A 19,248-nucleotide genomic window follows, 5' to 3' on the forward strand; every position below is an offset into this window, starting at 1 on the left:
GAATAGCTGAGAATTTGGAAGAGCTTGAAACAAGAATTAGATATTGTTATTCAAAGATGAATAAAGAAATTTTCCTTACTTGAATAAAACATCTTTCAAAACAACTTTATAATATTGGTAAATATGGTATTTGAAATAATTATTTTAATATATTTATAAACTAGGTATACCAACATATTAACAGTTGAAATATTAAATAATAAAACTTATTATTTCTTAAAATATTAATTTTTAAATTTTGTCCAAAATTTTATTTATGAGGTGTTATTATGACCACTGCTCAAAGGAGCTTTTATCTCTTGTTCTATTAACTAAAACTCAATTTCGCTTGACTTGTCATTTATCAAAGTCTCATTCTTATACTGTATTTGTCCCTGCATGCTCCAAAAACTTTTTCCTCTAGCTTTTTTCCCTGCTCTTTAACCTTTTAGAACTCTCTCCCATCTTCATGTATTACTATCTTCAACTTTTCAAGTTTTCTGTCAACCGTTTCCTTGCTCTATAACTATATATTTTTTTTCTAGCAACTCCCAACTTAATAGTGTTTGCTTGCAGCCTTGTTGGGAGTGAATCAGAATAAATAAATTAAAAAAAAACTGATTCACAAAAATTTTTTTTCTTAGTTTTATTGTTAAAGTTGTTCAGAATATTATAATTAGATCTTTTTATAGTATCACAGCCAAAGACAAAATCAAAACAGTCAGCGTATCAAGAGAGTGATTCATTTTATCATCAAGAATCATCACATAAAGAATTCATGACATTGTTGGAGCGTATTGCACCATATTATCAGTATCATGGAATAAATATTAAAACCTGTTATAAAGATTTCGATTTGCATAATATTGGGTTGGTGACTGAAAGTCAGGTCTTTTTTTTTAAATCTATTTAAGTACATTTATATACAAAACTAAAAAATATAAAAATATGTTTGAAAGTCTGATTTAATGGTTCTATTTTTTAGTTTTACCGATGTTTTCCTGGGCCATCTGATGTAAATGCAGATGAGTTAAAACTTCTTGCTCATCATTATTTTTGCCCAAATAATAAAGGCATGTGTGATTACTTAGAGTTTCATAAAGATATAGTAAATATTATCAATGCATCAAATGAGTCAAAAAAAATATTACATTCCTCTGAAATACAGCATATTATAAAAGGAAAGGTGTGTTATTTTTTAACTATAAATATAAAAATTATGTAGTACTAATTTAATTAGATGCATGTGTATTTTGTTTTTGTTTTTCTTTTTTTTAAATATCTTCACTTCCAACAAGACTGCAAGCAACCACTGTTAGAGTTGGAAGTTACAATGAGAAAAGATAAAGATTGTAAAGCAAGATAATGATTAACAGATAACTTAAAAGATTGCTAATTATACAAATCAGGAAAATAAGATGAAAGGAGTAAATTCCAAATAACTGATGTCCGTAGAAAAAAACTAGACAAAATTTTTTTTGGAGCACTTAGGAACAGTCGCAGTAAAAGGCTGAGACATTTGAATGATGAGTAACATGAGAATAAGTTTTTTATAGACAGCACAAAAGATGCTAGCTCTTTTAAGCAGCACCCATTATAGTATTTATAGAAAAGAGAAAGAGAAGCAACACTATGACAATGTGACAATGGTTGAAGGTTGGCTGCAAGAGCAGCTCCAACTTTGTTTACTATACTTTTTTACACCTTGTCTAAAAGAGAAAGAGCATTATTTAAAGATCTGCTCCAGATATGGCAACAGTATTCCATACAAGAATAGATTAGAGATTTAGATCAAGAATAGAATCTGGAGTAAGAAAATGGGAAGCACAATAAAGAGATGCAACCTTAGCAGATGCTAGTTTTGCAATGGATTTAATATATGGTTTCCAAGAAAGATTCAAAGTAAGAGTTCTAGAATATAAAGTGTAGATGACTCATTGAGTACATTACCATTCATAAATATACAGTACTGGACAGCGAATTAGGAATTTTTATGTTTATCATCAAAAACTGTATTTATGTTGTGCTTACCTTGGAGATATTATTACTTTTTATGTATTATCAGCTGCAATTATGCTGATATAACATTAACAATTATTGTTGCTATGATAGTAACGTACTTTTGCGTAAAATCTTGATTATTTTTTCATTTTTAATGAAAAAATTCAAATTTTGTAACAATTAATTGTAAACTGCACTTTTATTCTTGGATCGTTGTTGTTTGAATAATTTTTCGAATTCTTGCTATAATTAAATTTTTTTTTAATATCGCTCATTAAACAGTGTAGAATCTATATCAAAAATATAATATTTATATTAAAATGGGTTAGCAATTAGATATAAGTGCTGCTACAAGGAATGAGATAAAGTTGCTTTTAGAAAATACCACACTTTGGAATAATGAAATTGCTCAAAAAATCAAAATTTTGCCTCAAACTGTTGGAAGAATAAAAATGAGACTAAACAGATGCCAAATATATAGGAAACTAACAGGAAGAACTGCAGAGGTATTACCAAAACTACTAAGAGAAATGATCGGATGCTTTTACAGTTGTGTCGAAAAGGTCGGAAAAAGTCTTCTGTTGAGTTAACTCAAGAATGGAATGCCATGACAGGAATTACAGTCAACCCAAGAACAGTTAGAAGTCGCCTTTTTAATAATGGATATAAAGCTTACAAGCCAATGAAAAGACAAAGAAACAGTCAAACATCCTCAAAAGATAATGTTTTGGAGCGTGATATCGGTAAAAGGGCCAGGACGATTATACTTTGTGGAAGGAATGATGAGACAAGAGCAATACAAAACCATTCTAAAGACTTGTTTAATACCCCAAATGAATGCATGGTTTCCTAATGGGAATGCAATATTTATGCAAGATGGGCTCCATGTCATACTGCCAAATCTGTAATGAAATTTTTGAAAGACAATAAAATTTCCATATTGCAATGGCCTGGTAACAGTCCCGACCTAAATCCCATTAAAGGACTATGGAATGAACTCAAAAGAGAGGTCATGCAAACAGCTTCAACCAATAGGAGAAACTTAAAGAAAAATTGATTCAAACATGGCACCACAGTGAACGAATCAGTCGCTTATACTCCAAATTTATTTAGTCAATGCGTCGTATTTCAGCAGTCATTTAGCATAAAGGTGGACATACCAAGTATTAAGTGGTTATATCAGTCAATTTTATTTATGTATTTCTGACAATTCTTTCATGGTTTTCTCTTATTTAAGTCAATTTTTGCATTTTTATTTTCAATATTCGTTTTTATTGTTGAATTGCAATAAGATTGTTATAAGATACTATAATATGCATTAAATTCCTAATTCAATGTCCAGTACTGTAGGAAGATCTAGGTAGTTGCAATAACGATTAGCTGAAAAAAATTAAAAAAAAAAGTTTTATCTGAGTTAAAGTTTACCCAGTCACTTAGAGCCCCATGCTGTAGCTGAAGTGAGATCCTTTTCAAAACTCAAATGGCCCCTCCAAGCAATCAGAAAGTGTAAGCTTCTTATCACGACAAAAATAAATGTCAGTATTATCATCGAACAATGCCAACTTAGATGTGGGAGTTTCTGGGAGATCGTTAATATAAATGTCAAAAAGTATAGAGTCGAGGGTAGAACCTTGAGGAACCCCTGAAGTTACAGGATATGAAGAAGAGTGCTGTCCATCAAAGAAAAATTTTATACTATGATTGGTAAGGAAGGATTCAATAATATTAAAGATGTTACCTGATACACCATGAGAAGAGAGCTTATGGAGAAGACTAGCTTGCCAAACTTCATCAAAAGCTTTAGAAATGTCAAGAGCAATAACCTTAACCTTTCCACATCTATCTAATGCATGATAAAACCTCTCAGTAATTACTGTTAACAAATCAGCAGTAGAACAAGAAGATTGAAATCCATATTGATGATCAGAAAGTAAATTATTAGATTCAAGATGAGAGATTAAGTGTTTGTTAATCAAGGACTCAAAAACCTTGCTTATGATAATAAGAAGACTTATGGAACGGTAGTTAGACAAGTCAGATCACTCTGTAGAATTTTTAAAAATAACGATAACAGATGCTGATTTCAAGCAGGCTGGAAAGTAAGACTCTGATAAGCATTTGTTAAATAGTTTTGAAAGTATAGGAGACAGTTCCGGAGAACACTTCTGCAGCTAAAATAGGTATGTTGTCTGGACCACAAGCTGTAGAAGTGTCTAAGTAGAAAATCTCTTTAAATACAGAATTTGGGGTGAGACGTATGTCAAGCAATGGATCAACATATTTTTCAGCTATACTAGGTAGGATGTGATTAGTGGAATCAAGAGATAAGATTGATGAAAAGTTCTTAGCAAACAGTTCAGCTTTGTCTTTAGGTGAAGCAACAAAATCTGAAACATGTAAGAGAGATGGAATAACAGATTTACCTTTAAAATAGACATTGTTAAAAATTCTCTTGAGGTCTTGGGAGCCTAACTTTTGAGGTGAAATACAAGATTTCGTGACCTGAGAATATTTGGCGTTAGACAAAACCTTTTTACAATGGTTTCTAGCAATAGTAGGCAGTTATCTGTTTTCTGAAGAATTGTTTTGGTGATAGATAAGGAAGTAATGGTTATGATTGGAAATTGCAACAGCACAATAAGAAAAAACCCACGGAGAATAGTGAAGCTTGACTTTGAATTTTTGAGAGGGAAGAAAAGATTCCATGCTAGCCTGAATCCAAAAAGTCATATAAGAAGCACATTTGTCAGCAGGAAGACAAAAGATTTCAACCCAAAGACCATCACAAAGAAAATTATGGAAAGAGTTCCAGTCAGCTTTAAGGTAGTTGTTAGGGGTACAATGATAGGAGGATTCTGGTAATGAAGAAGAGTGAGGTAAGTTTAGAGTTATAATAGTTTTAGAATGCTCAAACCGTGATTAGAAGCACCTAAAGGTGAATGTGGAGAAACTAAGCATTGACTAGGATCAGAAGCTAGCAATAAGTTAAGTAAAAAAGTTAAATGATTCGCATTGTCTAGAAAGCAAGTTGGAGAGTTGATTATTTGCTCTTCTTCACTCAATCAATTTTCTCTAGCTCTTCTTCACTTAATCACTTTTGTTTAGCTTTTCTTTAATCAATCACTGCCTATTCCCTTATTTTTCAAAAAATTATTTTCAGGTTTTAAATGATGCTAATTTTAATGATGTGTTAGAAAAAATTAAAGTTGCTACTTTCAAGAATGGAATACGCTCAACCGAGTTTTTCATAGACCATGATAAGTTAAGAAGTGGTTTGGTTACAAAAAACCAGGTAAATATTTGAAAACCTATAAATAAACTACAAATGTAACTAAAAGTATAACCTGTAAACTAGAATAAAACAAAAAAAGTGCACCTTTTTAATAAATTGTACCACATTAATTTCATCTTAATATATACAACATAAGTTTTATGTTAAATATATATATATATATATATATATATATATATATATATATATATATATATATATATATGATTTTTTAAGATATAAATTTACCAGACAATAGCACTTATATAATACAAATTTAGTTTATATGTGGTATCCAATTATGTTGTGGAGAACAGGCTAATTTATCAAGTAAAGAAATTGACTTGTTAATAGAACATTATACATCAGATGATGGTCGTGTGCGATACAGAGAGTTTTGCCATGTGGTAGAAAATGGTGAGGTTTTAACCACAATTAATTTTGTAAACATCTTTTTTCTAAAATTGAGCAAGTTATTTTTTTGCTATCTATAAATGTAACCGAATTAATGTAGCTAGCATTTCTATTAAAATTTAACAAACATTCTTGTTAGGATCTTATTAGCATGACATGAATTGTTAGGATAATTGTCAGGTGCATAATAAATTAGAAATGTTTTTTTCAGTTAGGGTTTTTTGTTCTGCTTTTAAATAATACATAATTATTTTGAGTAAATCTGACATGTCCACTTTTTTAAAAAAAATAAAAGATATTATTAGGCAATAGCATTGTAATATTATAGTTAAAGTTCATTGTGTTTTTAACAATATTCTTTAAAAATAATTTATTTAAATCATTTCTTACATGCAGCATTTAATGTCCCTGAACTAGAGAAAAATCCATCTCTTAATGTTTATCGTCCTCCTGTTGGGGCATTAGCACAAGTAAGTTTTTTTGTTGGTTTTGTTAGTTGAAAATAATGTTCTTATTCTTAGACAAATTTGGTTAAAGTATTTTTATTTATATTTTTTATTTAAATTAAAGTATTCAGAAAATTAATTTTGTATTTTTTATTTAAGTATAATGATAGTTGTCAAATATAATTTGATTAACTTTTAAATAATTCACTAAAAGCTTAGAATTGTGAGCATGTGAAGTTTTAATAACTTTTTAAATAGTTTTACAAAATAGTTTTTAAAGTATAATTATTTATAATTTTGGGCGTGTTAAGTATAAATGCTTGTACTAGGTTTTTTGTGTATCATTATATTTAGTTTAAAATTTCACCTCAAATTGAAAAAAAATTCTTGGATGATTATTTTTACAATAATCTTGATGCTCCTATATTTTTGGATGATTATGAATGACCAACATTAGTTGAGTCATATTATTTATATTTTCTTCAATTGCCTTTTATTTCTGGAAGTCATTAAATCTATTTGCATTAGCTCAATTTGCAAACTTTCATTTTGTCATGTTATTGAATTAGTATTTTTTTCTAATCTTTATTTCTTTGATTTTCTTGTTAAAATTACTGCTACCATATCTGCTAGCATATCTGCTAGCATATCTGCTACCATATCTGCTACCATATCTGCTAGCTCCTATATATCTGCTTTCTCCTTTAATTTTGCTATTTAATCATCTAGTTTTATCTTTTTTTTTTTTTTTTAATTTGCATAATTTGCAGCTTTTTTTTCAGTCTTAAGTTAGTTGTTTTCTTTCTCTTTTACTTTTAATTTTTACTGTTAACTTTTTCTATTAACTTCTTCTATTAACTTCTTCTATTAATTTCTTCTATTAACTTCTTCTATTAAATTCTTCTATTAACTTCTTCTATTAACTTCTTCTATTAACTTCTTCTATTAACTTCTTCTATTAACTTCTTCTATTAACTTCTTCTATTAAATTCTTCTATTAACTTCTTCTATTAATTTCTTCTATTAACTTCTTCTATTAACTTCTTTTATTAATTTCTTCTATTAACTTCTTCTATTAACTTCTTTTATTAATTTCTTCTATTAACTTCTTCTATTAACTTCTTTTATTAACTTTCAACTTCACTAGCAGTTAACTAGAAGTTATCTTTTTTTGTATTTAAAACAATATTGTTGTACTTTAGCATTTGCTCTTTATTTGAGTTGCATTTTTTACATATTGAGTTTTATTAATCAAGGTAAAGCATGGATTATCACCATATTATTGTAATTGTTTTAATTATTTTTAATACTGTTTAAAAAATATACTTTTTTTGCTTTTATTTTTAAGAAGCCAAATATGTTAAAAGATGAAGAAGAGGAAAGAGTTTGCAAAATTTTATTTCAACTTCGAGAAGTTGTAAAAAAGAAAAGATTAATGTTAACATACTTTAAAGACTTTGATCAAGTATTTAAAATTTATTTAATTTAACTTTTTGATTTAATTTGTGTTTTAACCTGTGTATCTTATGTTTTAACCTGTGCGTTTTACCTCATTGTGTAATGCTTTAGCTTATGTGTTTTATCTAATTGTGTTATGTTTTAGTCTGTATGATTTAGCTTATTATGTTATTTTTAACCTGCGTTTTTTACCTTATGTGTTTTTTAATTTGTTTATTTTACCTTATTATGCTCTGTTTTATGTATATTAACTGATTCTGTCGTTTTTTAGATGGTTTACATTATTATTTTATACTTTATTCTGGGAAACTTGATTAATTAAATTTGTCCGTTTCAATAACTCTTAGAAACTTGATTACATGGTTTTGTTTTAGTTGGCTTACCTTATTTTGCTATATTTTATTTCAAATATCTGGTTTACACAGTTTTATATTTAGTGTATTATGTTTTAGTTAGAGAATTAAATTTAAAAGTTTTGTGATTCATAGTCACAAGAATAAGTAGTTTGGAAACAAGCAATAGTGCATTGTTTGTGCTATTTTTGAGAAGTTACTCATTCATCATTCTTTCTTCACTCATTCATATTTCATTCTTCCTAAGATGCAGAGTAAATAAAATAAGCATAAAAATTTCATAGTGAATATGCTCTTCTTGTTATAATAAAGTTTGTTAGATTAGGCATATCCTTTTAATACCAGGTGCTGATTGCTCAATATAAGGATGTGCTGTTTCATAAAGGGAAAAATATAATGAAATATTTTTTCTATTTCTATAAAGTCAAATAATCCTGTAAAGAATAGGCGGAGAGTTAATGAATATCATCTTGAAGGATTGTGTTTTAAAAATAACGCTGATAAACAAATAAAATTTTATTGTGCAATTCTTGTTAACTAGGTGGTTTTTTAAAACAAATTAAATATGCTGATTTGAAAAAAAAGTTATTCAAAAGTATGTCAACCTGGGTCTCAAAAGAAGCGTATTTTCATAGAGATTTTAAAAATGGTATTTGTTTGTAATAAAAATAAATACTTTTTGTATTATTGCTGAGAAACATTTTGTTAAAATTTTTTTAAAAGTCTTTAGCATTTTTTTCACAAAATTTTTTTATGTCAATAAATTTTAAGTAAAAATATTGATCTTTTCTAAAATCTCTATGAAAATACGCTTCTTTTGAGACCCAGGTTGACATACTTTTAAATAACTTTTTTTTCGACAATATTAGGGACTTTACCTTAAATACTAAAGATTTGAACCCAAATATCTTTACAACTTGACGTGATGGTGAAAAATAGTTTGCATATTTGAAATCAGCATATTTAATTTGTTTTAAAAAACCACCTAGTTAACAAGATATGCACAATAAAATTTTATTTGTTTATCAGTGTAATTAGATGAATAGTTAACCTATTTGCAAACAAGATTTAGTACCAAAAAGTTGTGGATATGTAAGAAATTCGCTTTACTAATACTAAAAAAGATATTTTGTTTGCTAAAAATTTTAATCCATTAAAACTTTCTTTTAAACTTGAAGTTTTATTTTTATCCTTTAAACCTTATTTTTTGTTTATACATTTTAGTTATTAATTTTAGTAACTTAAACTGTGTCACTGTAACATTATTATTAAGGTAGTGTTAAATGTATTTTTACTACATACGCTTTTAGAACATTGTAGAAAGTTGATGAAAGATAAAGATATACCAATCCTAATCTATCTAGTAAATTAATAAATATTCCATTATCTACTAGTATTGGTAATACTTTAATCTTGAGAAGAGAAAAGGTTTTTTTAACACAGCAACCATTTTTGTTTTTCAAATCTTATTTATCATTTTTCAGTTCAAATCTTATTTATCATTTTTCATTATCAAGTTATCAAAACTTATTTATCATTTACTGAATTTCAGCATAATATATTGTCTCTTCATCTTGTTGATGATTTGATTATGCTTCCCTTTCCTTTATTGTTTGCTCATCACTTGGTTATGCGTTATTCAATGTTTATGATTTGTTGCTTACTAATTATACCTTCCTTTCCATTATCGTGTTCTCATTACTTTGTTATGTTTTATCCATATTTGAGATTTATATCAATGCTTCCTTTTTATATTTTGGTATTTAAATATACACAGCTGTCGTTTAATGGCGACCACGAGTAATATGATTTATAAAGGTAGACCATGAGTAGCAGTCTGGATTTTTAATCTTACTTAGTTTAACAACACTGGGACTATAAAAATTGTTTATAAAGTTTAAATAATTGAATAATTGCATCTTAAAATGGACTATTTTAGATTTTGTGAACAATTTGTTATACTTATTAACAAAATAAAAACTCATGAAGTTCTAGTCTTGGATAAATGCACTTACCAGTTAGTAAAACTGGTGCAATAACTTCTCAAGGTTTTCTAATATTTTGGAAGTCTGTAAATGGTGAATGATATAAAAGTATTTTGGAATATGGATAAAATATGTTTTAGATAAAACATATTTTAAAAGTCTGTAAATGGTGAATGATATAAAAGTATTCAATTAAAGAGTATTAAAAAAAATGCATAAGAATCACTGAAAACTTGAAAATATTTATTTTGGAGGTTACCATAAAAGGTTACCAAGTAATGACACTTATAATTCCATGGAAGTAATGACACTTATACTACAATATTTCATTACTTGTTTTTACTTCCATCAGAATTAACGTAATAGTTTGCACAAGTGTAATGTAATAACACAAGTTTCTTGAAATTTCTTTGTTATTTTTATTAAACATTGTGGAGTTTAAGCATTAATCAAAATAAACTAATTAAAATTGTAATTAATTAATAAGACAAAATAAAAAAATAACATGCACTCGTGTCACTATTTTTAATTTAGTTGGCTTTTTTTCCCCACAAAATAATAGAAAATGATAAATTATGTATTTTTATGATTCTTTGCCTCAAGAAAGTGAAAAAATGCTTACATTTCAACATACTTACAAAATCACACATAATATCAAACTTGCTGCATCTCAAAAAAATTATTGCTTTAGCTTATTTAATATTCATACTTTTTATTTTAGGGTAAATGTTATACGCAAGGTATGAGCAAAACTTGTTTTAACCGAATGCTTCACATGGTTGGATTGGATATTCAACCATCAGATTTGGAAGTAATTTATATTTTTTGCTTGGGGTCTCTTGTGTTCTTCTCCTGTTAGCTTAGTATTAAAGTAACTGCTTTTATTTTAAACTCAGGTAGTATATAGAAAGTTTGAATACCCAGTTAGTGGAGATATAAATTACCCTGCATTTATAAAATGTATTGATCAAGGTATTTTGGATATTTATTTTGCTATTTAAAGTTCATAGTTAATATTGATAGTGCACAAATGAAATATGTTTAGAGTTCTATTTTCTAAGAATTATTTTTGGAGCTGAAATTTCTCCAAGTTATAATTTTACACAGGCTAAAATTGATGTATAGTTGATGTCTTACACAGAATATATTTTTAACCTAATGTAGTTGTAAACTTAAGTAGTTGTAACCTGATGTACTTTTACATAAACTGAAGTTGTGACCTAATCTAGTTGTGAAAAGATGTATTTTTACACAATAGTTTAGTGCAGTTATGTTAAGTGCAGTTACACAGTAGTTAAGTGCAGTTATGTTTAAACATTTAAAAATTCAAAAAGAATGTAATCAAAAGTGAAAGAAAAAAAAACGGAATATTTATTTATGATAATGCTTACAATGTTATAAAAAAGTTACATTATTTTTTATTTTGTGTAAAGTAGTTTTAATTTTTTTTAGAATATTATGCAAAACCTCCAGTTAGTGATGATCAAGACACGACAAAAACTGTGTATGCTACCTTGTGTTATTGCAAATATTTCAATTCCTTCTAATCTTATACCATTATTTCAATTGTATTATTATTACTATTAATATTTATAATATATTTTTGTGCTGTTTGTTTGAAAAATATTTAATGCAAATATAAACAGCTAAACAAATGTGAAAAGATATAAACTTCTAAAACAAATACAAGCAGTTAAGTAGAGTTAAAGAAAAACTTTGTTAAGAAATTAATAAAACAGTTTTATAAAAGTACTTTATTATGTATGTTCTTACTGATCAGTTTTTAGGAATTAACCAATTGGATTTAAAATCGATTTGGCTCACTTAATGGAGTCATTGAAAAAGGACTTTCAACATTTAATTGATAATTTAATAATTTTAATTTATTAAAGTTTTGAAAACATATCATAATGCATTTACAAGTAAAACATGTTGTAATATACATATAAATCATGTTGTAATGTATACACAAATCAAAAAAAAATGTTGTAATATACATAAATACATATAATACATAAAAATACATATAAATCATGTTGTAATCTATGCGCAAATCAAAACAATCAATACAACAAGTGTTGTAATGTATGTATGATTGAATAAAAATATTTTTAGTTTTTGGATCCAATAGGTTATAATATATGTAGTTATAATATATATAGTTATAACTAGTAATATTTAAATGATGATGTAGGGGTGACAATATGTAAAAATATGTAGTACAGAACTGATAAAAAAAATAATAATAATATTAATATATATTTTAATAAAGAACAATGATAATTTTTTCTTAATTGTTAATAAATAATAACTTGTAAACATTTTTTTTTTTTTGCTTTTTGTATTTAGTTTTCCATCAAGCTCTGAGAAAGAAATATGCAGTGAATTAGTGGTAGATGTAAATAAAATAATCAAACAAATCAGTCATCATATTTTTGTGTACAGAATTAGAGTAAGTGTATTAATAACAAAGGAAACAGTTATACACTTTTTCTTGTCTATTTACGCCATAAATAGATTTATTTATTTTAAATAAAGAAATAGCTTCAGTTGTTTTTTCAATGTTTTTAGGAAAATTACTATTTATGTTTAGAATGTCCTTTGTCACACAATTTTTGCTGTTATTTTAATGCAATGAAAATTAAACATGATTTTGATTTATTTAGTGATTCTGTTTCTTTTATATTTAAATATAAAAGGAGCTTGCATTACTAACAGTACTTTAAATATTAAATGAACTTTGTTATTAGTTTAAGATTTTATATTAGGGGAAAGTAGGGTAGCCCCAGACACTTTAGGAAAATATAGTTGTACACATCTACTAACAAAAAATACAATGTTAAAAGACATCGAATCTATCAAATTAAAAACAAAAAAATAATTGTGTATCTTAATATTATACAAAACATAAAAGAAAAAATGTTAGAAAAAGGCATGTTTCAAAATTGGAGTGTAGTCTCCGACACAATTTAACCATGATTTTTTACCAGTGTGACACAAATGTAATTTATAATAACTTAGCATTGGACTCTTCTTAGCACATTAAAAAAAGAATTGCATTTAAAAACTGCCTCATATATACTAGGAATGGGAATAAAGTTGTTATCATTTAAAAATATAAACAATATAGCTTTTTACTAATCAAAATAGACATTTTAAAAACACTTTTTTCAAATCTAAGGTCTTTTTATTGAAATTAAATGAATTACTATTATAGTTTGTGTATTATATTAAATGTATTAATATTTATATTAAAAAAGTTGTTCATTTTTAATATGTAAATGAATTAAGTTGTCCGGAACCATCCTCTAAACATTTGTCTGATACCACCCGATCATACCTCATTCACAAATACTAGTTTTAAAACCAGTGAAATAAAGTATTAAACAAATTTTTTGTAAAATGAATATTGTAAATAAAAATTATTAATCAATAAAAATTTATTAGTTTACATAAAAATTAGGTATATTATATGTGAATCAAATACGATGGTACATTGCTCTTCTGGTGTTGGGAAACAATATCTTGCACTCCCAGCCAATTACTTCGGCATATTGTGATAGATATTTTGCATATGCCATATTTTCACTCAAATAATGTTTTTATTGTATTTAAAATCACATAGCTTCTTTAGTTTAAGCTGTACATCAAGTGTCCGCAGTTACATGCCATACAGGGCGACCTGACTTTCCCCTACTAATGGAAAGTTAACCAATTTTTCATGAATTGAAACTTTTTTAAGAAATTACTTATTTTTTGTTTTTAAAGTATTTTAAAGTTTTATTTTTTTAAAAACAAATATTTTATAAAAACTATTTTTATAACCAAAGTTTAACATTCTTATATTATTATTGTATTATTTTATATTTGTTAGTAATAAATAAAAATGTTTGAAGATTGTTTGAATTAATATGGTATTAGCATTAATTTAACTATGCTGAAGCTGCCAATCTTTTTTTTGTTTTTTACCGTTTTAAGGTTTAGTTTAGCTGGTCAACTACTTTTTAGTTTATTCAAGTGGGAACAGTAGCTATATAGAAAGCTACAGAATAGCTATATAGTGAGCTAACAGAAACTATATAGAAAGAGATTTTTTATTAAAGTATTATAAAACCTAAGTATCATTTAACAATGCATTTTTAACTAATTAGCACTTTAAATATTACTTTTTTTTAATGTTTATGGTTCCTTACTCGAATGGGTTTCCATAATGCCAAATTCTTTTTTAAATATGACATTGTGAAACATTTTTTTAAAATACTTACAAGGTAAAAACAAATTTCGATATTTGTTATTTATTATAAGAAGAAATATTTAACTTGGCTAAGCAAATCCATCTCATTGCTGATTTTATTTATTCAAAAATCTTTTTTTATGGTATTCCTAAATTGTTCTCTTGTGATTTCAAAAAAATATGGGTTGAATTTGTATTTTTAATTTCATGTCGGTCAGAAACTTTAAGCTTTTACTTTTTATTTAACTTTATCACTGCTTTTCAGTATTTGTTAAAAAGTGATCTTATCTTAGCTTACAGAAGTCCAGATATGAGTTAATGAGCAGATTTATTCCTAAATTAGGGGAGACCACGGCTAGTTTCACCAGGGTTAAGTTGCAACAATGCATTTAAAAAAATGTTTTTTATACCTAATTTATAACTAATTAGCACTTTCATGTTTTCTTTTGTTTGACTAATTCAATTAATGTTTGCTTTCTCTATATATTAAATAGGTTTTGTATTAAATAGTTTTATACATAAAAATAGTTATTGTATAATCAAAACATGTTGCTGAAACTCAGAAAAATTGTGGGTTAAGTAGCAGCAATGCTACTTAATTCCTAAATTTTTTTTACATTATATAACTATAATTATAACACATCTAATGGTCGTAATAGCACAAATTTTGTAATAAAGTCTAATAAATATAACAATTTTTCTGAGTTTCAACAACATGTTTTGATTATACAATAATAAATTTCAAGTATAAAACTGTTAAATACAAAAAACTATTTAATATATAGTGAAAACAAAAATTAATTGAATTAGTCAAACAAAAGGAAACATGAAAGGTGTGAAACACCTATGTCCTAAATCCTACACCTAAATAGTTTCTATATTTAACAGTTTTATACTTAAAAATAATTATTGTATAATCGAAGCATGTTGTTGAAAAGAAAAATTGTTATAATTATTAGACTAATAGTGCATCAGCTATAGCATCAGCATCAGACTAATATCAGCATCAGCTATAGCATCAGCATCAGACTAATATCAGCATCAGCTATAGCATCAGCATCAGACTAATATCAGCATCAGCTATAAATAGTGCATCAGCTATAAGAAACTTTTATTTATAAATTAAAAATTTCAAAAGTTAATGATAATTCTATTTTTTCAATCTCAAAGTTTTTTTTTGGATTTTATTGTAAACCAAGAGGTAAATTATAAAATGTTAAGTTAAAAAATTTTTTTTCAAACACAAAAAGCTAAAAAAAAGATTACATTTATTTAAAGTTAAAAATTATATACATTGATTAGAGTGATCATAATGCCAATGTGGTAAGTTGCAACGAACTTCATGCGGTAAGTTGAATCATAAAATAACTGCAGGTTTTATTGATCACTCTTCCAGGTATTTCAAAAGTAATGGATGTTTTTTTAATGAAGAAATTCTAGAAAACGCTAATCCTCTTACATTAATAACAACAACAACAAAAAGCATTTAAGAAATCTAATTTTGAATTGAAATTTGATACTTAAGTTTCTTTAATACTTGTTGTTTTTTTTGCAAGTTTATTGCTGTGAAATCAAAGTTTGACTTTTTTTGCATGTTTTTATAAAATTTTGTTTAACATTCGTTTTATTTTTTTAAATTTTTATATCATAAAAATGTAAATTAAATATCCTAAAAACTTTTCTTGAATGTTTTTTTCTAAACTAGTTTACTGTTTGTTGGCTAGAGGATACTTTTTAAGTAATTCTTGTTATTTAATTTCTTCAGTCTTTGAAGTCTTTGAATGTAATTATCATTTAACTAAACAAATCAGGTATAGGTGAAGTCTCATATAATAAAAGTATTTGCAGCTCAAATAATCAAACAGCTGAAAATACTTTCCCTTAATTGTAATTATAAAACTTTTGTTGCCAAATAGAAATTACAGATTAAACAGTCATTTTTCTGTGAACTCTAAGGCCTATACTTTCAATATATTGTGTTGCAACTAACCCTATTTACTGTTTCAGTTTGCTCTGGTGTGGGGTAAGTTGCAAATTTTAATTTTGTATTTGTTTCACTTATTTCGAAATAAATAATTTTCATATTATATTTATCAATGTTAAATTAATAAGTAACTAGGATGTTTTTATAACCCTGAAAAAAAAAAAAAAAATCGATGTTATTTGTAAGTTGATTTTTTTTGTTAAGAGATTTTTAAAATTTAAATAAAATAAAGTTCTTAGTTTTCATATTAAAGTTTTTTATTTGCGCTATATGTTTTTAATCTCATCCTATATATTTTCATCTCATCCTATATGATTTCATTAACTTAACACAAACAATTTTATGTCTTAAAGACATGAAGCAAATGAGTACTTTTTCTTTTTCTTTTTAAGGTTTCTTTAGATATTTTACATTTATAACAGTTGTTCTTAAGGAGGCAAAATACCTAGAAAAATTTTCAAAATACCTAGAAACAGTATCAAAATCTTAGAAAAATTTTTAAAGTACCTAGAAACAGTTCTATTTGCAATTTTTAAGACTTGTTAGTTATAAAAATATTAACACATATTCACATATTGATAAAATAAAAATATTTTTATCTTAAAAGCAATAAAGTTTATTTAAAATAAAATTTAAGAAATTTAAATGTATTGATTCATATTTAAATAAAACAAAAGTAGTGTAATGCAAAAGTTTGGATGTAATTTCCATTACTCATGGGAAATAATGTATTTGCTATTGGCTGTAGCATCCTATAGCTGAGCCTCATTATTACCATATTAAATATCTAATTGAACAGCTTTTTTTTTTTTAAACATCTTTTCTGCCAACAAAGCTGCAAGCAACCATTATTAGACTTGGAAGTTACTGGAGAGAAAAGAAAGCAAGATAACGATTAACAGATGACTTAAAACATCGCAAATTATATTTATCAGGAAAACAAGTAGAAGGGAGTGAATTTCAAAGAACTAATGTTTGAGGAAAAAAACTTGACAAATAAGAGTTTTTTGTCTTAGCTTATTATTAAAATTACAAAAATCATGAAAAAATCTACTTTTGGTCAGACATAACACTTTAAAATAGGCATTTAAAATGATCAAAATAAATTTTTACTTTTTTTTCTACTTTATGTACTTTAAGCACTATACCAATTCAATTTACTTAAGAAAACTCCAACAAAATAATATAACTGATTTAAAATTATTGATTTAAAATTATTTTTCATTTATGCTTAACCAAAACATTAAAAGCAATTATAGCTTGTAAACTTTGTAAAATGCACGGATTAAAATATTAGGTGAGGTAAAGAAAGAATAAAAAATTTTAATAGTCAATTTTATACAATTTGCACTCATAATAACCTTACTGTTATAATTACAGTTACCACAGTGACCATAATTGTCAAGTGAAACACTAAATTCAAACAGCCCCCACGATGTTTTTCTGGTTGCATTTGTATATCTTACAAATAATGTTGTGTTTTTTGCTGACTGGCAAATTATTTGCAAATACTTATGTTGTAAATTTAATTGGTCTGTTTCTTAGAAACAGCAGCTAATATCTTATATTAATACATATTACTTTATATATATATATATTTAAAGTAATAAATATTAATATAGATTGTCATGAAGCCAATGGCGGATTAAGCACATGAGGGGCTTAAGGCCAATAATTCGGCGGGGCCCTTATAAAGTAAATTAGTTTAATGCCTAAACGTTGCTATATTTCTTGTTATTTTTATCAATGGTGTATTGTTTATTTTAGACTACTGAGGATTCCAAAATTAAGTTAGTTCTTAAGTTTTCTTTAACATCGTTTTTTTTGCTTTCTTTATAGCAAATGTTTCTGCCACTTCATCGAAATTTATTTCATTCAAAATTTCATGCTTAATTGACATCAGTGACAGATTATTTAACTTATTATGTGTCATTGTTGATCTTAGTTCATTCTTAATTCTACTTAGTTTAGAAAAACTTCTTTCTCCCGTACACCATCAGACTCAAATGAATAAAAAATGTAATTTCGACATTGGGAAATGCTTCCTTCAGTCCATGGTCTGTTATCAACTTGTAAATTAATAACTCTTTACTGTAATCTTTGTCCTTATACTGTTCTACAAATTTGACAAATTGAATTTTTAGATAGGCGGAAAAATTAACTATTTCATCTTTTAAACTTATTCACATTATTCCTTTATTGTGTCAGGGAATAAATTAGTTAAATTGGTCAAAAAACTAAACTTGCCACAAACAGCAGAATATGCATCTGTGCGTTAAATTAGGGCATTGATAAGTTTGTCGAGAATGGGGAGAAATATTTTTCTTCTGAACTTGGTCTGACCCGAGTCCCCAGAGCATTCATCCTTGACTAATCCTTTGTCAAACTGAACTTTCCTTTTCTGCTTTCTGCTACTATCTTCTTTATAAATCTTTATTTTACTTAACAACATGCCTTGCTCCTCAAATAGGCTGAATTCTTTATGAATTCTATAAAATCTTTCAAAGAATGCAATAGAAATGCAGCTGTATTTATTTTCAGTGTTGAACTCTGCAGGAGCTTGCTAGTTTTGTTCATTCTATAAAGAATTGTATCCCAAAGCACAGTTAAAGTTCGGGTTTCTAGCATATTAAACGGATTTAATAAAACAACAGCTTCCTGCCTAGTAACAGCTTTCTTTTCATTATCGTTTGAAATTGCACTAAGAGCTGAGCAATAGTCCTTGTAGTCCTTTGAAAGTGCTTGTGTTGCATTAGCATGACGAGAAGAATATTCCAGCGGTGTGTTGATGCACTGAAAAATTTGTATACATTTTGAACAAAATTAAAATATTTCACAGCAACTGAACAACAATCAACAGCACTGCTTCCTACTAAATTTGACGAATGTGCAAAACACGGTATAAATATAGCAAGTAGCTTCACTGTTTGAATATTTGCTTGAACTCCATTATATCAACCAGACATATTTGAGGCATTGTCATAGGTTTTACCACGATAGTTATCGATATCTATACCAATATCATCTCAATAAGACAGCAGTACTCTTGCTAATTCTTGACCAGTGTGGGTTTGAAAATTAATAAAAGTTACGAACCTTTCTATAGGCACAGTTTTATTTACA

The 19,248-nt window shown here is 26.6% G+C and overlaps 1 protein-coding gene across 1 annotated transcript in view; it reads left to right on the top strand.

The window, feature by feature from the left end:
- Positions 1 to 19,248, top strand: part of LOC100202524 (uncharacterized) — a 63,252-nt gene that overhangs the window by 10,666 nt on the left and 33,338 nt on the right. The window contains exons 4-13 of the mRNA XM_065796413.1: positions 672 to 868; positions 965 to 1,165; positions 5,141 to 5,272; positions 5,533 to 5,668; positions 6,062 to 6,135; positions 7,460 to 7,576; positions 10,629 to 10,718; positions 10,804 to 10,879; positions 11,360 to 11,411; positions 12,257 to 12,359. Coding sequence (XP_065652485.1) covers positions 672 to 868; positions 965 to 1,165; positions 5,141 to 5,272; positions 5,533 to 5,668; positions 6,062 to 6,135; positions 7,460 to 7,576; positions 10,629 to 10,718; positions 10,804 to 10,879; positions 11,360 to 11,411; positions 12,257 to 12,359 — 1,178 coding nt within the window. The remainder of the gene's footprint in view (positions 1 to 671; positions 869 to 964; positions 1,166 to 5,140; positions 5,273 to 5,532; positions 5,669 to 6,061; positions 6,136 to 7,459; positions 7,577 to 10,628; positions 10,719 to 10,803; positions 10,880 to 11,359; positions 11,412 to 12,256; positions 12,360 to 19,248) is intronic.

Source organism: Hydra vulgaris, chromosome 04, assembly GCF_038396675.1.
Source record: "Hydra vulgaris chromosome 04, alternate assembly HydraT2T_AEP".
Classification (NCBI taxonomy): Eukaryota; Metazoa; Cnidaria; class Hydrozoa; order Anthoathecata; family Hydridae; genus Hydra; species Hydra vulgaris.